Source organism: Pristis pectinata, chromosome 14, assembly GCF_009764475.1.
Source record: "Pristis pectinata isolate sPriPec2 chromosome 14, sPriPec2.1.pri, whole genome shotgun sequence".
NCBI lineage: Eukaryota > Metazoa > Chordata > Chondrichthyes > Rhinopristiformes > Pristidae > Pristis > Pristis pectinata.
The window spans coordinates 38,532,060-38,549,129 of NC_067418.1; the positions used below are offsets into that span (position 1 = coordinate 38,532,060).

Consider the following 17,070-nt stretch of genomic DNA (forward strand, 5'->3'; position numbering starts at 1 on the left):
CAGAAGCCCCTTAATCGCTCCAAAAATGTTACAAACCAGAATATTAAGTTTCTAAGATAAACAAACATAAGCTGTACCACAGACGTAGCAGTTATGATCATTTCATCCCATAGCTTTTAAACATTGAGACTTAAAATTCACTTATGGTTTATGGACCTCTATTGCTCAAACTTAATTGCTTTTGAAAAAGTGAACCTCCTTGTTGAACCACTATAATCTGTGTGGTGAACATATTCCAACAGTACTGTTAGCGAGGCTGCTGTAAGGTATTCAACCTGATGCCAATAAAGAAATTACGATACATTTCCAAATCTTGGTAGGATGCAGTTTGGAATGGAACTTGACAGTAGAGATGCACCTAAGCACTTTCAGGAGAGGTTGAAAATTTGAGAGATGCTGTAAAAGTAACTTGCAAATTGCTACAATGCATCCTTCAGAGGGTGTAATGGTAGTGGAAGGAGTGAACCTTTAAGATGATGAACTGGCTTTCTCTGGAACAAACTTGAAAGACAAATTACCTGAAATTGTTGAATTTTTGGGGGAGGCAAGACCTATTTGCTAAGGATGGGTTGCATCTAAACTCCAAAGGGTCCAATATCCTGGCGGGAATGTTTAATTTAGTTGTAGGGGAGGGTTTAAACTGATCTGGCAGGGGGATGGTAACCAGGATGCTAGGTTACAAGATGCTAAGGTGAGGGAGAAAGTGTATAGAAACGAATCCATTGAGGATGGCAAGAATGACAGGCAGGTGATAAGTCAGGATAATTTACTGAATAATAGAAGTACAACAAATCAGGATGTTAGGATACAGAATGTTAGGATCGGGGATGAGGATGTTCGGATACCGAATGTTAGGATAGGGGATGAGGTCTACACGAACATGTCTAAGATAGTAGGTAGCGAAGATAGTAAGAAGGATGGACAGGTAGAAAGTCAGGATAATCTGCTGATCAATAGAAGTACAATAAAATCAATAGCAGATACCAGTCTAAACATACTATATTTAAATGCACGTAGCATCAGGAATAAAGTAGATGACCTAGTGGCACAACTACAGGTTAATAAATATGACATCGTTGCAATCACTGAGTCGTGGCTTCATGATGGATGTGATTGGGAACTGAATGTCAAGGGGTATACAGTATATAGGAAGGATAGGAGGGTAGGCAGAGGGGGAGGTGTGGCCATGATGGTTAGTAGCGATATAAAATCAATAGAAAGGAAGGACATTGGGTCAGAGGAGGTGGAATCCTTATGGGTGGAGCTGAGAAATAGCAAGGGTAAAAGAACAATAATAGCAGTCATATATAGGCCCCCGAACAGCAGTCAGGAAGTGGACCATAAGTTGCAGATTGAGATAGAAAAAGCGTGTCAGAGTGACAATGTGAAGATAATTATGGGGGATTTTAACATGAAGGTGGACTGGGAAATGCAGCAAGGCGGTAGTACTCAGGAGAGTGAGTTTGTGGAATGTCTAAGGGATGTTTTTCTGGAGCAACTTATTGAGGAGCCCACCAGGGGATCGGCTGTTTTGGATTGGGTGCTGTGTAGCGAACCCGAGGTGATTAGGGAACTAAAGGTAAAGGAACCACTGGGAACAAGTGATCACAATATGATTGAGTTTAGTTTCAAGTTTGAGAAGGAGAAGCTGATAACTGGTGTATCGATATTTCAGTGGAATAAGGGAAATTACAAAGGTATGAGAGATGAGTTGGCCCAAATTGATTGGAGGAGTAAGTTAGCTGGAGGGACAGCAGAGGAAAAATGGAAGAAATTTCTACAGGAAATAAGGACAATGCAGGACAGATATATTCCAAGAAAAAAGAAGGTTTTGAATGGAAAAAAGGCACAGATGTGGATAACGAGGGAGGTGAAGGATAAAATAAAAGCAAAAAGGGCGGCGTACAAAGTAGCAAAAATTAGTGGGAAAACAGAAGATTGGAACGATTTTAAAAATCTGCAGAGAGAAACTAAGAAGGTCATTAGGAAAGCAAAGATGAGTTACGAAAGGAAGCTGGCGGACAACATTCGGAAGGATTCTAAGAGTTTTTTTAAATACATAAGGAATAAAAGAGAGACACGGGTTGACATAGGACCAATTGATAACGGTGCAGGAGGTATTATAATGGATGATAGTGAGATGGCAAGGGAATTGAATGAATATTTTGCATCGGTCTTCACCGTGGAGGACATAAGCAATGTGCCCGTTAGTCAGGAGTCTCACGAATTGGAGCTGAGTTCAATTGAGATTAATAGGGAGAAGGTGCTTGGAAAACTAAAGGGGCTTAAGGCTGATAAGTCTCCCGGACCGGATGAGGTGCATCCCCGGGTTCTGAAGGAGGTGGCTGTGGAGATAGCAGAGGCATTGGCGATTATTTTTCAGGAATCGATAGATTCTGGCATGGTTCCGGAGGACTGGAGGGTAGCGAATGTAGTTCCGTTGTATAAGAAAGGTGGGAGGCAGCACAAAGGCAATTACAGACCTATTAGTCTGACGTCAGTGGTGGGAAAATTATTGGAGTCTATCCTCAAGGAGGAGGTTACCGAATACCTAGAGGCGCAAGGCAAGATAGGACCTAGTCAACATGGTTTTGTGAAGGGGAGGTCCTGTCTGACCAACCTATTGGAGTTTTTTGAAGAAATCACAGGTAGGGTGGATAAGGGAGAGGCGGTAGACGTTGTGTATTTAGACTTTCAAAAGGCCTTCGATAAGGTGCCTCACAAGAGACTGATTAATAAGATGAGAGGTCATGGAATTATGGGCAGGGTAGCAAAATGGGTGGAGAATTGGCTGGTTGGCAGGAAGCAAAGGGTGGAAATAAAAGGATCTCGTTCTGGTTGGTTACCGGTTACTAGTGGTGTGCCGCAGGGGTCGGTGTTGGGGCCTCTCCTTTTTACCTTGTACATCAATGATTTGGATGATGGAATAAATGGTTGTGTGGCTAAGTTTGCGGATGACACCAAGATAAGTGGAGGAGTAGGGAGCATAGAGGAAATAGAAAGAATGCAGAGGGACCTAGACAGTTTAGGAGAATGGGCAAGGAAATGGCAGATGAGATTCAATGTTGAGAAATGTGCAGTTGTACACTTTGGAAGTAGAAATAAGCGGGTAGATTATTATCTAGAAGGAGAGAAGATTGATAGTGCGGTAGTACAAAGGGACTTGGGGGTACTCATACAAGATACCTTAAAAGTTAACCACCAGGTTGGATCAGTGGTTAAGAAAGCGAATGCTATGTTGGCATTCATCTCGAGAGGTATAGTGTATAAAAGTAAGGAAGTGTTGATGAGGCTCTACGGGGTGCTAGTGAGGCCTCATTTGGAATACTGTGCGCAGTTTTGGGCCCCACATCTTAGGAAGGATGTGCTGACGTTGGAGAGGGTTCAGAGGAGATTTACGAGAATGATTCCAGGAATGAAAGGGCTTAAGTATGATGAGCGTTTGTCGGCTCTTGGACTGTACTCGCTGGAGTACAGAAGGATGAGAGGGGACCTCGTAGCGACATTTAAAATGTTGACAGGTAAGGATAGAGTAGATGTGGCTAGGCTGTTTCCCTTGGTGGGCGTGTCCAGGACCAGAGGGCACAATCTTAGAATTAGAGGGTACAGTTTCAAGACAGAGATGAGGAGAAGTTTCTTTACCCAGAGGGTGGTGAAATTGTGGAACTCCTTGCCACGCACAGCAGTGGAGGCCAGATCAGTGGGGGTATTCAAGGAGGAGATAGACAGATATCTAAATAGTCAGGGTATCAAGGGATATGGGGATAAGGCTGGCAAATGGGATTAGAATAGTTTTTTTTTTCTCTTCTTTTTTTCCCACCCCATTTCTTTTTCCCTTTTCCTTGGAGCAGACTCGATGGGCCGAATGGCCTGCTTCTGCTCCCTTATCTTGTGATCTTGTGAATTCAATGTTGAGTTCCAAGGGCTGCAACATACCAAGTTGGAAAGTGAGACGCTGCTCCTTGAGCTCATGTTGGGCTTTGTTGAAGAAGTGTTCAAGGCCAGAGTGGGAGGAATGAGTGGGGAATTAAAGTGACATGTAACATTAACTCAATTCTTTCCTCTCTGTGGCTACTGCCTGTCCCATTGGGTATTTCCTGCAACTGCAGAGTTGGGGATTCAAGTTGTGGAAAGGAGATGAGGAGAAGAGAGGTACAATTTCACATTGGTGCCTGATCCTGCCCTCAGCCCAATCCAAATATACATTTTCCAGGAGTTTCTTGGTGCATTACTTCCTGCCCAGCAACTAGATGCTTCATAGCTTCCCAACAGGAATTTAGGTTCCTTTAACAGACAACTACACACCCTTGTCTATTTTTTTTTAAAAAGCATTATGCCAGGCAGGAGTTGGACCTAGTATACCAATATTAATATGAGGGGTTGTTTTTTTCCAAAACTTATCATCAACACATTCTCCTGTTGCAATTATTTCAACCCCATTGGGTTAATAAAACACAAGTTTCTGCAGCAAGTATCGGATTAGTACCTTTGATATCAAGCACAGAAGAATATCATATATGGTGATGTGTTAGCTGACCCCTGGCATGGCACTGAAGGCATTCCAATTGGCCTCAGGATTACAGGTCCTCACCAGGTTACGACAGGGTTTCATTCCAGAGAGCTGTTTGCAGCAGTTCATAATGCAAGTCAGATACAGGGCTGCCTGGCAGTAAAACACAGGCCAACCAAGGGCAACGTGTAGTTAAACCCAGGTGTTTAACTCAACCATTCAGCTATTGCCATGAACTGAGTTCCCATCTGACAGAAAATGCCTTCAGCTCACAGCAGCCATCAAATCCATCCCACCAGTCTCCCAGACATTCGTCCATATGTACGGGCTGTACATAAGTCAGGCGTTCGTAACCTGGGGAGGACCTGCATTGAACTGAGAAAAAAAGATTTCCTAATTCTAACTACCATCGAAGAACTGAAACAGAATCTAAGTGAATTTCAGGCAAGGACTTGGTGGGATTCATTTGTGATATCTTTCATGGTTAAATGCCCTACCATCATTCAATCATTCATTAACCAGTGTCACATGTAACTGCTGGGAAGTAATGGAAGGAGAAGAAGAAACCGCGAGAGAGACACAGCAAGAGGGAGAGAGCACAGAGAAATAGAGAGACACAGAAAGAGACAGAGACAGAGAGAGACACAGAGAGAGAGACACAGAGAGAGAGAGAGAGACAGACAGACAGACACACACACACACACACACACACACAGAGATACACACACACAGTGAGAGACAAAGAGAGAGAGAGAGATTTAAGTGACTGGAACAAACTTGAAACATGCCAAAAGTAAAGGATCAGGATAATGGGCTCCACCCATCCTCTTAAAATATTTCTACAGTAATTAGAATAGGCCAGGCTGTTTATAGATTTGAGTTTTTGCACCCAAAACGGTAGCAGCTGAGAGATGTAAAATACACTTCCCCTTTTCACAGTATTTAATCCCATGTGGTTCATATGATATTTATAAAAAGGTCACAACCCAAGTAACCTATAAATACCACCAACCAATTTTCCACTGTTGAGCAACAGTATTCAAGAGACTCCCAACCAAAATCACCTGCTGAACAAGTCTACTGAAAATAGCAAAATCATTTTACATATGATATTATCATTCATTAGTGATTAACAGGTATATGAATTTATGTATAAACCATTCAAATCTGTTTAATTTACCAATTGCATTTCAGACTTTAACTCTCATTATTTTGCAAATAGGTCATTTTAACACAAACATCTCTGGCATTTGAAGGGTTAAGTTTAACTTGGCTTGCAGATGGAGAACAAAATAAGTTTTAGTTAAGTTTTTAACTAATAATCAGAGTATTAACGTTCAGTTACTGAAAGACCCCTATTAATATTTTTACCATAATTTGTATTATTCTATAGCAGGTATTAATAGCTTATTTACTTCATCCAGTCCTTAAACCAAATTATTAAAAAAAAATCAGCTTCAGAATTTCTGTTGGCCTGATGGTGAGCGCTGATACATTCTCTCCACATGGGCACATCCCACTTACATTGTTATAGGCAGCACATATTCAGGTTTGCAAAAGCTTTATTCCTAGTGTACATGGGTACTGTTGGGATCAGCCAGCTGAAATCATAGGCAAGGTGCCCACCCAGCTAAGGACACCCTGTTTGATGATGAATTTATGTGAATAACAGAAAACCCTGTTGCAAAGTATCTCCTTCTAGGTTTTATTGTGAGCCAGACTAGTAAATTATTAGCAGTGTCCTGTGAAACTGTAACCTCTCAGATTCAGGTAATGGAAAACCAAACACCAGAGCATTGACTTTGTTCCTTTTACCATGGCCAGGCGTGTCATCGCAGAGACACTTTTGATTCCAAAAGGATTAGTTAAAAGTGACGCAATTAACCCAAAAACCAAGCAAGCAGGGCCACAATAGCCACAGCAGGGTCATTAAAATCAATTAAGATTTTAAGATATCTTTATTAGTCACATGTACATCGAAACACACAGTGAAATGCATCTTTTGCGTAGAATGCGCAGGGGGGCAGCCCGCAAGTCACCATGAGTCCGGCGCCAACATAGCATGCCCACAACTTCCTAACCCGTATGCCTTTGGAATGTGGGAAGAAACCGGAGCACCTGGAGGAAACCCACACAGACACTTATGTCAACTAAGGAGGTATTATCAAATTTTCAAAGAAAACTACCTTTCTAATTGTGAAGGGAGATGGTGTGTCAGTAAATCCAGAACAGGCAGCTCAGAATCAATGCTGTTCCTCCTTCTTGTAATCAATTTGCCCAGCTTAAAAGAAAAATCTGGACTCTCTGACTTTCCTCTTCTTATCTTTCATAACAATTTTGGAAATAAGGCCTTTCAGCCAAGCCTTAAGTTTGACTGCTTAAGCATCTGTAAGACATCAGAAAATCTACCTGGGTGTCAACTCAATTTTTCATTATGCAAGGTAGGCTTGAATTGGTAATTCACATTGCCAGTGAAACAACTACTCTCAGTTCATTAATGGAAGGCCTCAACCACATTGTGAAGAAGATTGTGAAATTCAAAACAGGTAACAGGTCAGACAACATCCGTGGAAATCAACTGAAGGGTCCATGGAAAGAGAAATGACCAATAATGTTAGCTCTTTCCCCAGATGCTGCCTGACTTGTTGAGTGCTCACAGCATGTTCTGTTTTTATTTGTGAAATAGCATGTCGTCTTATGTCCTTTCATGTTAATCTTACAAAAATAAGTTTATCCTTGAGGTACGAGGCCTTAAATAGTAAGTAAAATGTTGCTTGAAAGCTGTGTTCTCAGGATGTGGGCAAAGCAGCAACAGCTACATTTTTGCCATCAACAAAAAAAAATGGTGAACCACAGTAATCCAAAGGACAACAGTCATGTTAGATGGAAGATTGTTTATAGAGCTGGGGGGTTTGCAGGGACAAGCATTAACAGTGTCAAGTAGATTGGCTAGATAAATTAGCCAGTTTTAATCCCTAATTTCAACTGTGCAACAAATTTTTATGAATAGCATACCCCAATCTATCAACAAAAATGAAAGATAACTTTGAACAGGTCTCAGTGCTGCAAGTCTTATCTCACCTTCAAAATATCATGTTTAATATTTCTCACAAAAATACCTCCTTCCACCTGTGTTACCCCAGTCAATCTCCACATAATCCATCAGGTTGCCGAAACCATCTCTACCTCATATGCCTGCAATGTTAATCAAGTTGTTGAGAATTGCCCTTAATGTACAGCATCTCATCTACAATCCACATTACTTTACCTTTTTTTAAAACTAACGTCCATGTTTGCTGCAAATGCGCCCCTGTATCTGGATGACTCACCATCAAAGTGATTCCCAATTGACAATAATATTACAGTGCTCCTTTTCCAACCCTCTGATCCTGCTTGCAACTTCACACTTCCAATTTTTCTCTGCAAGAGTCTGTGCCCAATCAGCTGTAGCTCCGTTATCGATGGTGTTCTGCCATTGTGAAATTAGAAATAGGAACGTTCTCACCTCTTCGTACAATTCCATTTGAAGTTGCCCAAATATCATTTCAAGCAGATGCTAATAAGTGGAAATTACCATTCACGCACAGAAGTGCCAGGCCACGTCATTCTTCAGGAAGAAAAAGTCTAACCAATTGACATTCAATTGAATTACCATCGATACATTTGGGTCTGGGGAGAGTCACTATTGACAAGAAACTCAACTGGACAACCCACATAAATATTTTGACTACAAGAGTAAGTCATAAACTGGGTATCCTGGAGTGAGAGCTTCATTTCCTAACTCCTCAAAGCCTTTCCACAATTGATTGGCACCTAATCTTCCACCATAATCATGTAGATCCTCTGCCAACAGTGCACCATGGTTATTTTCTGTACCATCTACAAAATATACTGCAGCAATTTGTCAGGGCTTTTTCGACAACACTCCCCTATCTGAAAACTTTACCACTTAGAAGGACAAGGGCAGCAGGCTCCTAGGAATGCCATCACCTGCAAGTTCCCCTCTAAGTCTTACACCTTCCTGACTTGGAAGTATATCTTCACTCCTCAGGAAATGAGAAGGATCTGGCAGGCAAGGTGAAGCAAAATCCCAAGAGATTCTACAGATATATTAAGAGTAAAAGGTTGACTAGGGAGAGAATAGGTCCCCTTTAAGATTGGTATGGCTATCTGTGTGTGGAGCCAAAGGAAATGGGTGAGATTTTAATGAATATTTCTCTTTTGTTTTTACTGTGGAGAAAATGATGGAAGCAAAGGAAATGAAGAAATGAGTGGTGTTGTCTTGGACCACATAGCAGGGAGGAGGTATTGGAGGCCTTAAAGTGCATTAAGGTGGATAAATCCCCAGGGCCTGACTTAGTGCATTCTTGAACCTTGTGGGAAGTTAGACAACAAATTGCGGAGGCCCTTGCAGAGATTTTTGCTTTATCTCAAGCCACAGGTGAGGTCCAGAGAACTGGAAAGTAGCTAATGTAGTACCATTGTTTAAAAAGGTAAGAAAAAACAAGCCAGGAAACAGCAGGCCAGCGAGTCTGACATCGGTGGTGGATAAATTGCTGGAGGGGATTCTGAGGGACAAGCATCTACCAACATTTGGAGAGACAGGGTCTGATTCGGGACAGTCAACATGGCTTTGAGAGTGGGAAGTCGTGTCTGACAAATCTCTTTGAGGAAGTAACCAACAGGGTAGATGAGGGTAAGGCAGTGGATGTCGTCTATATGCAAGGTCTTTGACAAGGTCCCTCATGGCAGGCTACTCCGGAAGGTTAGATCGCATGGGATCCAGGTGGAGATAGCGGATTGGACTCATAATTGGCTCAGTGGTAGGAAGCAGAGGGTGATGGTCAAGGGCTGTTTCTCAGACTGGAGGCCTGTGTCTAGTGGTGTGCCACAGGGATCGGTGCTGAGACCTTTATTGTTTGTAATTTATATAAACCATTTGGATGTGAATGTACAAAGCATGGTTAGTAAGTTTGCAGATGATACTAAAATAGGTGGTGTCATAGATAGTATAGAAGGTTATGAAAAATTATAGGGGGATCTTGATCAGCTAGGTATGTGGGCTGAGTAGTGGAAAATGGCTTTTAATCCAGATAAATGTGAGGTATTGCATTTTGGGAGATCAAACCAGGGTAGGACTTTGACAGTGAATGGTAGGGCCCTGGGGAGTGTTATGGAACAGAGGGACCAAGGAGTGCAAGTGCATAGTTCACTAAAAGCAGCGTCATAGGTAGACAGGGTGGTGAAGAAAGTGCCTGGCGTGCTGGCTTCATCTGTCAGGGCATTGAGTATAGGAGTTGGGAAGTATGTTGCAGTTATGTATATAAGGTGTTGATGAGGCTGCACTTGGGAGTATTGTGTACAGTTTTGGTCACCCGGTTATAGGAAAGATGTTACTAACCTGGAAAGAGTGCAGAAAAGATTTACCAGGATGTTGCCAGGACTTGGGGGCCTGAGCTACAAGGAGAGGTTGTGTAGACTTGGACTTCATTCCCAAGAACGTAGGAGATTGAGGGGTGACCTGATAGAGGTATATAAGATCATGTGGGACATAGACAGGGTGAAAGCATGTAGTCTTTTTTCCAGGGAAGGGGTGCTAAAAACAAGAGGACATAGGTTTAAGATCAGAGGCAAGAGATTTAAAAGAGACATCAGGGGCAGCTTCTTCACACAAAGGCTGGTGTGTTTTTGGAATGAGTTGCCAGAAATAGTGGTTGAGGCGGGCACATTAGCAATATTTAAAAGCCATCTGGATAAGTACATGGATAGGAGGGATTTGGAGAGCTATTGGGGGCAGATGGGACTAGCTTGCTGGCAACAGTCGGCATGGATGAGTTGGGCCCAAGGGTCTGTTTCCATGCTGTATGACTCTATGACTCTAACTGAAATACCAGGAACATAATCATCACCTGAACTGCAGTAGTTCAGCACAATGGCAGTTCAGCAGCTTTTCAAAGTCAGTTAGTGATAAGCAATGAATGCTGGCTGTCGAAGTGATGCCATTAATGAAAAGACAAAAGAAAAGTTATTCTTGCAACATCTTCCCTCTGGAGATATACTTATACTCAGGCTATCCACACTATAACATTCTCACAGTTGCCACTAATCACTCTGGCATAAACTGGCTTAATCCAAGTACAGAAACTAGCAATGTACCCTTTGTAATGAATCCTTTGGTGGTAGTAGGTACTCCTGAAAGATTAGCTGGACTGCAGCTTTTCCATGCAAGGAAAAAGATTTCAAAGCTGCTTTGGTTATCTTTAATCTATTGAGCAGTGAATTTTCAGCTGCACCATGAAATGTAAGGTTCCTGTGGAGTAGAATTGCATATTTTATATATCTTGTTTCTAAACTGCAAAATGGAAAAGGAAATGACATCTGATATATGTCTTTTATAGCTTGGTTGGTAGCCCCCTCATCTCAAGTCAGAATGGCACTGGTTCACTTTCCACACCAGAGACTCATCAGTGAAAATTTGGGCCGATACTCCAGTGCAATATTAAGAGAGTGCTTTACTATCAGGAGGTACAGCCTTTGAATAATCAACGCATTCTCTGCCCCCTCAAGTGGATTTAAAAGGTTATTCAAAAAAAAAGGAGCTCATCTCAGTGTTCAGGCAAGTATTTTACCTAGACAAAATAACTAGAGAGAGAATGTTTCTGGAAGTGTACTCTGTGAAAACTGGTGCCATGCTTCAACAATAATTAATCTTTAAAAATGCATCTTTGGCTGTAAAACATTTGGAGACATTCCAAAGTCATGAAAGGTGGTAAATAATTATCAAATAATAATTGTAGGACAAGAGCAAGGTCAGACTAAATAAAAGAGATTTGGAACTAGTTGATAAAATGTGGCGGACAAAGAATGTCAAGCTATGATTTTAAAAGCCAGTAAATTGTAGGGAAGGGAAAGCCTTTCACAGAAAAGCAAGGGATCGATCACCTGTCAGACCACAAGATGTTTCCTCATTTTTAACATCTTACATAAACAAAATAACTGTGCTTTATCTGTAAAACAGGACAACTGAATGCTAGAAAGTTAATGAACCATAGTTAGGAGAGGTGCCAGGCTGTAATCATTCTTTATCTGCTGAGAAAAATGGTAGTCATTGATTGCAAAGTGAAAAGCTAAACCTGATGAGCAGGGCGACACTTGCGGGCTGCCCCCAGAACACTCTACGCAAAAGGTGCATTTCACTGTGTGTTTCAATATACATGTGACCAATAAAGTAATCTTACTTATAAAAGGATGTGTGTCCGCTGCTGTCCAATTTAATTGATAAATACAATCTGGCCACTGAGCAGGATGCAATTAAGCAGAAACTACTCCAGTGTTCAATTCTATCTTGGACAATAGGTAGAATTATAAGCTCAAACAAAGCTGTTTAATAGTTTGTTGTCTTAAACGAACAAACCATGACTAGACAATCATCAATAAATACCAACTCTTCCAAAAATATGTCGATGATCCCAAAGAGTCATAAAATTTTAGATCTTTCTGTGTAAGGTTAGCTGGTAGCCAAAAATGTGCTTATTCAGTTGTCTGTTGACACAAACTGGCAAGACTCATCTATGCAAGAACTTGGACCAGAAGACCCCACCTTCCCCAACCAAATCAACAACTTAAGGAAAAGATGAAAGACTGGAACAAGTGAGAAAAAAAAAGTAAGAACAGAGTGGCAACACCTAAATTCTACCGTGAAATGCAAGATTCTGGGTCGATAGCTGTACTGTTTTGGGGAGTTCCTTAGTGTTGTCCAAACAGTTTCTAAAGGAGGCGAAGAGCAAAAAGAACGAGTGAGATTTGCTCCAGGTCATTGCCCAACATACTCTAGTTGATATACAATTGCTGGCTGCTGGAGGTAGGTTGCCAAACTACCCTCTAAAACATGGAGCGATCAGAGAATGAGGTAAACAAGATGTCTACATGTTGAAGGTCTTAACTCCTACAAATGCAATTCAATAAACTTGAAACTCACAAAGGCTTCTATTTTGTTTTACACCGTGACAAGCCAAAGGGAGTAACTCAAACATCTACTATAGGCCAATATTGGAGGTAAAAATGTAGAAGAATAATAATGGATTAAATTAGGTAGCAATGATTAAGCAGCGGCACTTAAACTGCCCATTCCGCCCAACTGATTTGTGCTCGCATTTATGCTCCAATTTCCTCCTAACTCTCTATATGAGACCCCATCATCATTCCCTCAGCTGCCTTGTTTCTACAGGAATGAGCCCCATTCCGTTCAGCCTTTTCTGGCAAGTACATCTTTTCAGCTCCAGTATAAGCATTTCTAGCACCTTCCTCAGCCCACCCACATGCATTGCAGACAGCTCATGCAAGGTCTAATCAATGTTTAGCATAGCATCCTTGCCTTTCAGTTCCACCTCTTAAGAAGTAAACACCCCTTGCTTTGGTTTCCTGTTTCTTTGTAAATGGCCTTATCAAGCTTCTTTTAATAATGCACTTGTACCTCTAAGTTCCTTTGCTCCTCCACCAGTTTAGACTTATTATTTGTGCCCCTCTCACCTTTCCTAGCAAAATGCACCACCTGGTTCTTCAAATGATAACTGAAGTACAATACTGGTTTATTTTGGAAGTTTATTAATGTCTTCTTTTATTCTTAGAGATAGGATCTATGGGCATTTAGAGAATCATGGTCTGATCAGAGACAGCTAGCATGGCTTTGTGAAGGGCAGATCATGTCTCACAAGCCTGATAGGATTCTTTGAGGAGGTGACCAGGCAGATTGATGAGGGCAGTGCAGTAGATGTGGTCTACATGGATTTTGGTAAGGCATTTGAAAAGGTTCCTCATGGTAGGCTTCTTCAGTAGGTCAGAGGGCATGGGATCCAGGGAGGCTTGGCCGTGTGGATTCAGAATTGGCTTGCCTGTAGAAAGCAGAGGGTTGTGGTGGAGGGAGTACATTCAGATTGGAGGGCTGTGACTAGTGGTGTCCCACAAGCATCGGTTCTGGGATCTCTGCTTTTCATGATATTTTTTTAATGACTTGGATGAGGGGGTAGAAGGGTGGGTTGGCAAGTTTGCAGATGACACAAAGGTTGGTGGTGTCGTGGATAGTGTGGAGGACTGTTGAAGCTTGCGGAGGGACATTGATAGGATGCAGAGCTGGGCTGAGAAGTGGCAGATGGAGTTCAATCTGGAGAAGTGTGAGGTGGTACACTTTGGAAGGACAAACTCCAAGGTGGAGTACAAAGTTAATGGCAGGATTCTGGGTAGCGTGGAGGAGCAGAGGGATCTGGGGGTTCATATCCACAGATCCCTGAGAGTTGTCTCACAGGTGGATAGGGTAGTTAAGAAAACTTATGGGATGTTAGCATTCATAAGTTGTGGGATCGAGTTTAAGAGCTGCGAGGTGATGATGCAGCTCTACAAAACTCTGGTTAGATCACACTTAGAGTACTGTGTCCAGTTCTGGTTGCCTCATTATAGGAAGGATGTGGAAGCTTTGGAAAGGGTGCAGAGGAGATCTACCAGGATGCTGCCTGGTTTAGAGAGTATACATTACGAGGAGAGACTAAGGGTGCTAGGGCTTTACTCTTTGGAGAGAAGGAGGATGAGAGAAGACATGATAGAGGTATACAAAATATTAAGAGGAATAGATAGAGTAGACTGCTGGCACCTCTTTCCCAGGGCACCAATGCTCAATACAAGAGGGCATGGCTTTGAAGTAATGGGTGGGAAGTTCAAGGGAGATATCAGAGGGAGGCTTTTTTACCCAGAGAATGGTTGGGGCATGGAATGCGCTGCTTGGGGTGGCGGTGGAGGCAGGTACATTGGTCAAATTCAAGAGATTGCTAGATAAGCATATAGAGGAATTTAAAATAGAGGGATATGTGGGAGGAAGGAGTTAGATAGTCTTAGGCGAGGTTTAAAGGTCAACACAACATTGTGGGCCGAAGGGCCTGTATTGTGCTGTACTGTTCAATGTTCTATGTTCTATGATTAAGAAATAAAAGGGGAAGAGTCAGGAAAAGCTCCTGTGATAAGAATAGTGAATAGCATCTTAATTTTTCACATTTTAATTTAGCAACAATGCCAGAAGTGCTAGTTATTTTATATCACCTCAATACAGAATATGAACATTTGTTTAGGGACTAATTTCTTGTATTTTTGTGCCACTGAGCTGGAATGAACAGAAATAGCCATTTTAACCAAATTATCTTAACATCTCCAGTTGAATGATGAATTTCAAATCTTGTTAATAAATTCCCAGATCGTGACAGTGAAATAATTTTATTGGGGAAATGGGCCCTTCAGACAACTAATGAAGTGCCCAACACTAAAACAAAACTAGGCCAGACCTAGCAGTCATGTGAAACTACAATAAAAATTTAAAAAACTATAACAGGAAGTTTATTTTATAAACAAAATTGTTAATTAAATATAGTTGACTTGCAATTCCACTCACTGTCAACTGGGGCTTTGAATAGTTTCAGCCAGTATCTGGTTTGGGTTACAAAAGTTCTTATAAAAGGAAACAAACCTTTATAATTGAGTCCATTTACCCAACAATAATAAAAGGTGGGTGGAGAAGCACCCAGCCCTGCTTAGAAGCATTTAGTCATAATGGTGTGATGGACCATTACCCATGAAACTGATAAGGTGTTTGCCTATCACGACCACTTTTCAACTGTTTTTGGAATGCATTCCAAAATACATTAAATACATTTAACTAGGATCTGTGAGTTACCCACCACCCACTTTACTGAAACAGAAACTAAAAGCAAGAATATCACTGAGAAATACAGCACTAGATTCCTCCAAGCAAAAACAAACTGCTGGAGGAACTCCATTATGACTAAATGCTTTTAAGCATGACCGATGCAGGGTCATGATCCAAAATGTTGACTATCCCTTTGCCTCCACAGATGCTGCTTAACCCACCCAGTTCTTCCAGCAATTTGTTATTTTTTTAATCCAGATTCCAGCACCTGCAGTCTCTGTGACACCAGGTTCCTCAACACCAGGCTGGAATACACACTGAGATACTGGAGGTGAACATCCATAGGCTTTGTTCAATGTTATTTCTGTATGTTGGAAATAGCAGTGGAAAACAAAGAAGGAGCAACACTATAGGCATGTTTTCTAAAGATAGTTGCATTTTCAACATATAACTTGAAAAATACGACATTTTTCAAATGTAAGCACCTTTTTTCTCAATTGGTAAATGCCCACTTTCTTATATATCAATTAATGTTTCTTTAAAAAAAAGCTAGAAGTTACTGATGGGACACATATCAGATCACAGGGTTAGTTCCACTAGTAAAGTAGAATTTGTAGACTTCAGTGCGTCTGTGAAATCGTGATTATGTAACATACAGTATAAACGTCGAGGTAATTCAGAAACAAGTTTAACAACCCCTCGGCGTTAGGGCCCAGGAAGGGCTCAACACTGGAACAGAAAACCCTTCAGCCAAACTGTCCATCCTCATTAATTCAAACGGAAGAAGCCGCGATCCAGCTCGACAGGTGCACGGAGCAGCTTCCTCGGGTCCAGCCAGCGACACCCCACCCCCTCCACTCCACATACAGTAATGAGCTCACACTTCACTGTATCCTCACCTGAAGTAGGAAGACACTGCCCAGCAGTAACAACGGAGCCTTCCACCAACTCGATGCCATCTCAACTAGGAAACAAGACCAACTTCTGCCAACTTTTATTCCTCCTTTCGCTTTCCGTGAAACTTCATTCGCGGCGCCGACTCTGTAAACTTTGGGAGAGAATAAAAAGAACAAATGTATCTTGCTTGAAAAATCACTCAATCGAAGCGCATAACATACGCCCAGTTGTGTTGAAGCACCGACCTGGACTGGCAGAAGGAAGAAAGTTTAATTCAAGAGAGGGTGGGGCTCGAACTCAGAAACGTCAGAGAAGCAGTGCGGGCAGCACGGCAGTGAGCTGCTGAAGTTCAGCCAGCAGCGAAACCAGCTAACGATCGGGATGTTTTCATTTACCTGAAACATCATCAGTTGAAAGAAAACAACAAAAGGTCTCACTTCCATGGCGCCTTTCGCATCCCTTTTAGAAAGTTCCCGTGCTTTTAGTGCCAATTCATTTAAATGTTCTAACACAGAAAGGAAGCAACCTATTTGCAAGCAGCAAGTTCCCACAAAGATCAAGGTGATAATCATTTAATTTAGTGACAGGGGACCCAGGAGGTCCACTTTAGAAAGCAGGAAGAAAAACGTTTGGTCAGAGGTTGTAGTAATGATAAATCAGTTTAACATTTCAACTCGAAGGCAGTAGCACTGGAGCACACCCTAGTACAGTACTGGAGGGTCAGCCTGGATTTTGGTGCTCAACTTTCTGAACTCTCAGTCTCCACGAGAAGCAGAGTGATGATAGTACTTAAGAAGAGTCTAGACGTGCACTTGAATGGCCTGGGCACAGAAGACTTCAGGCCAAGTGCTGGAAAATGGAATTAGTACAGATGTGTGCCCAGTGGTCAGTGTGGACATGGTGGGACAAGTGGCCTGTTTCCATGCTGTATGACTCTGTAAACAGATTAAGATTCTATGCTGTGGCCATTTTGTGA

At 41.8% G+C, this 17,070-nt stretch overlaps 1 protein-coding gene across 1 annotated transcript in view; it reads right to left on the bottom strand.

Annotated features, from left to right (window-relative positions):
- ptprja (protein tyrosine phosphatase receptor type Ja) overlaps nt 1-16,329 on the bottom strand; it is a 207,017-nt gene extending 190,688 nt beyond the window's left edge. Inside the window, exon 1 of the mRNA XM_052029697.1 lies at nt 16,097-16,329. Within this exon, the coding sequence (XP_051885657.1) occupies nt 16,097-16,156 (60 nt within the window). The 5' untranslated portion in view covers nt 16,157-16,329. The remainder of the gene's footprint in view (nt 1-16,096) is intronic.
- Between the last annotated feature and the right edge of the window lie 741 nt (nt 16,330-17,070).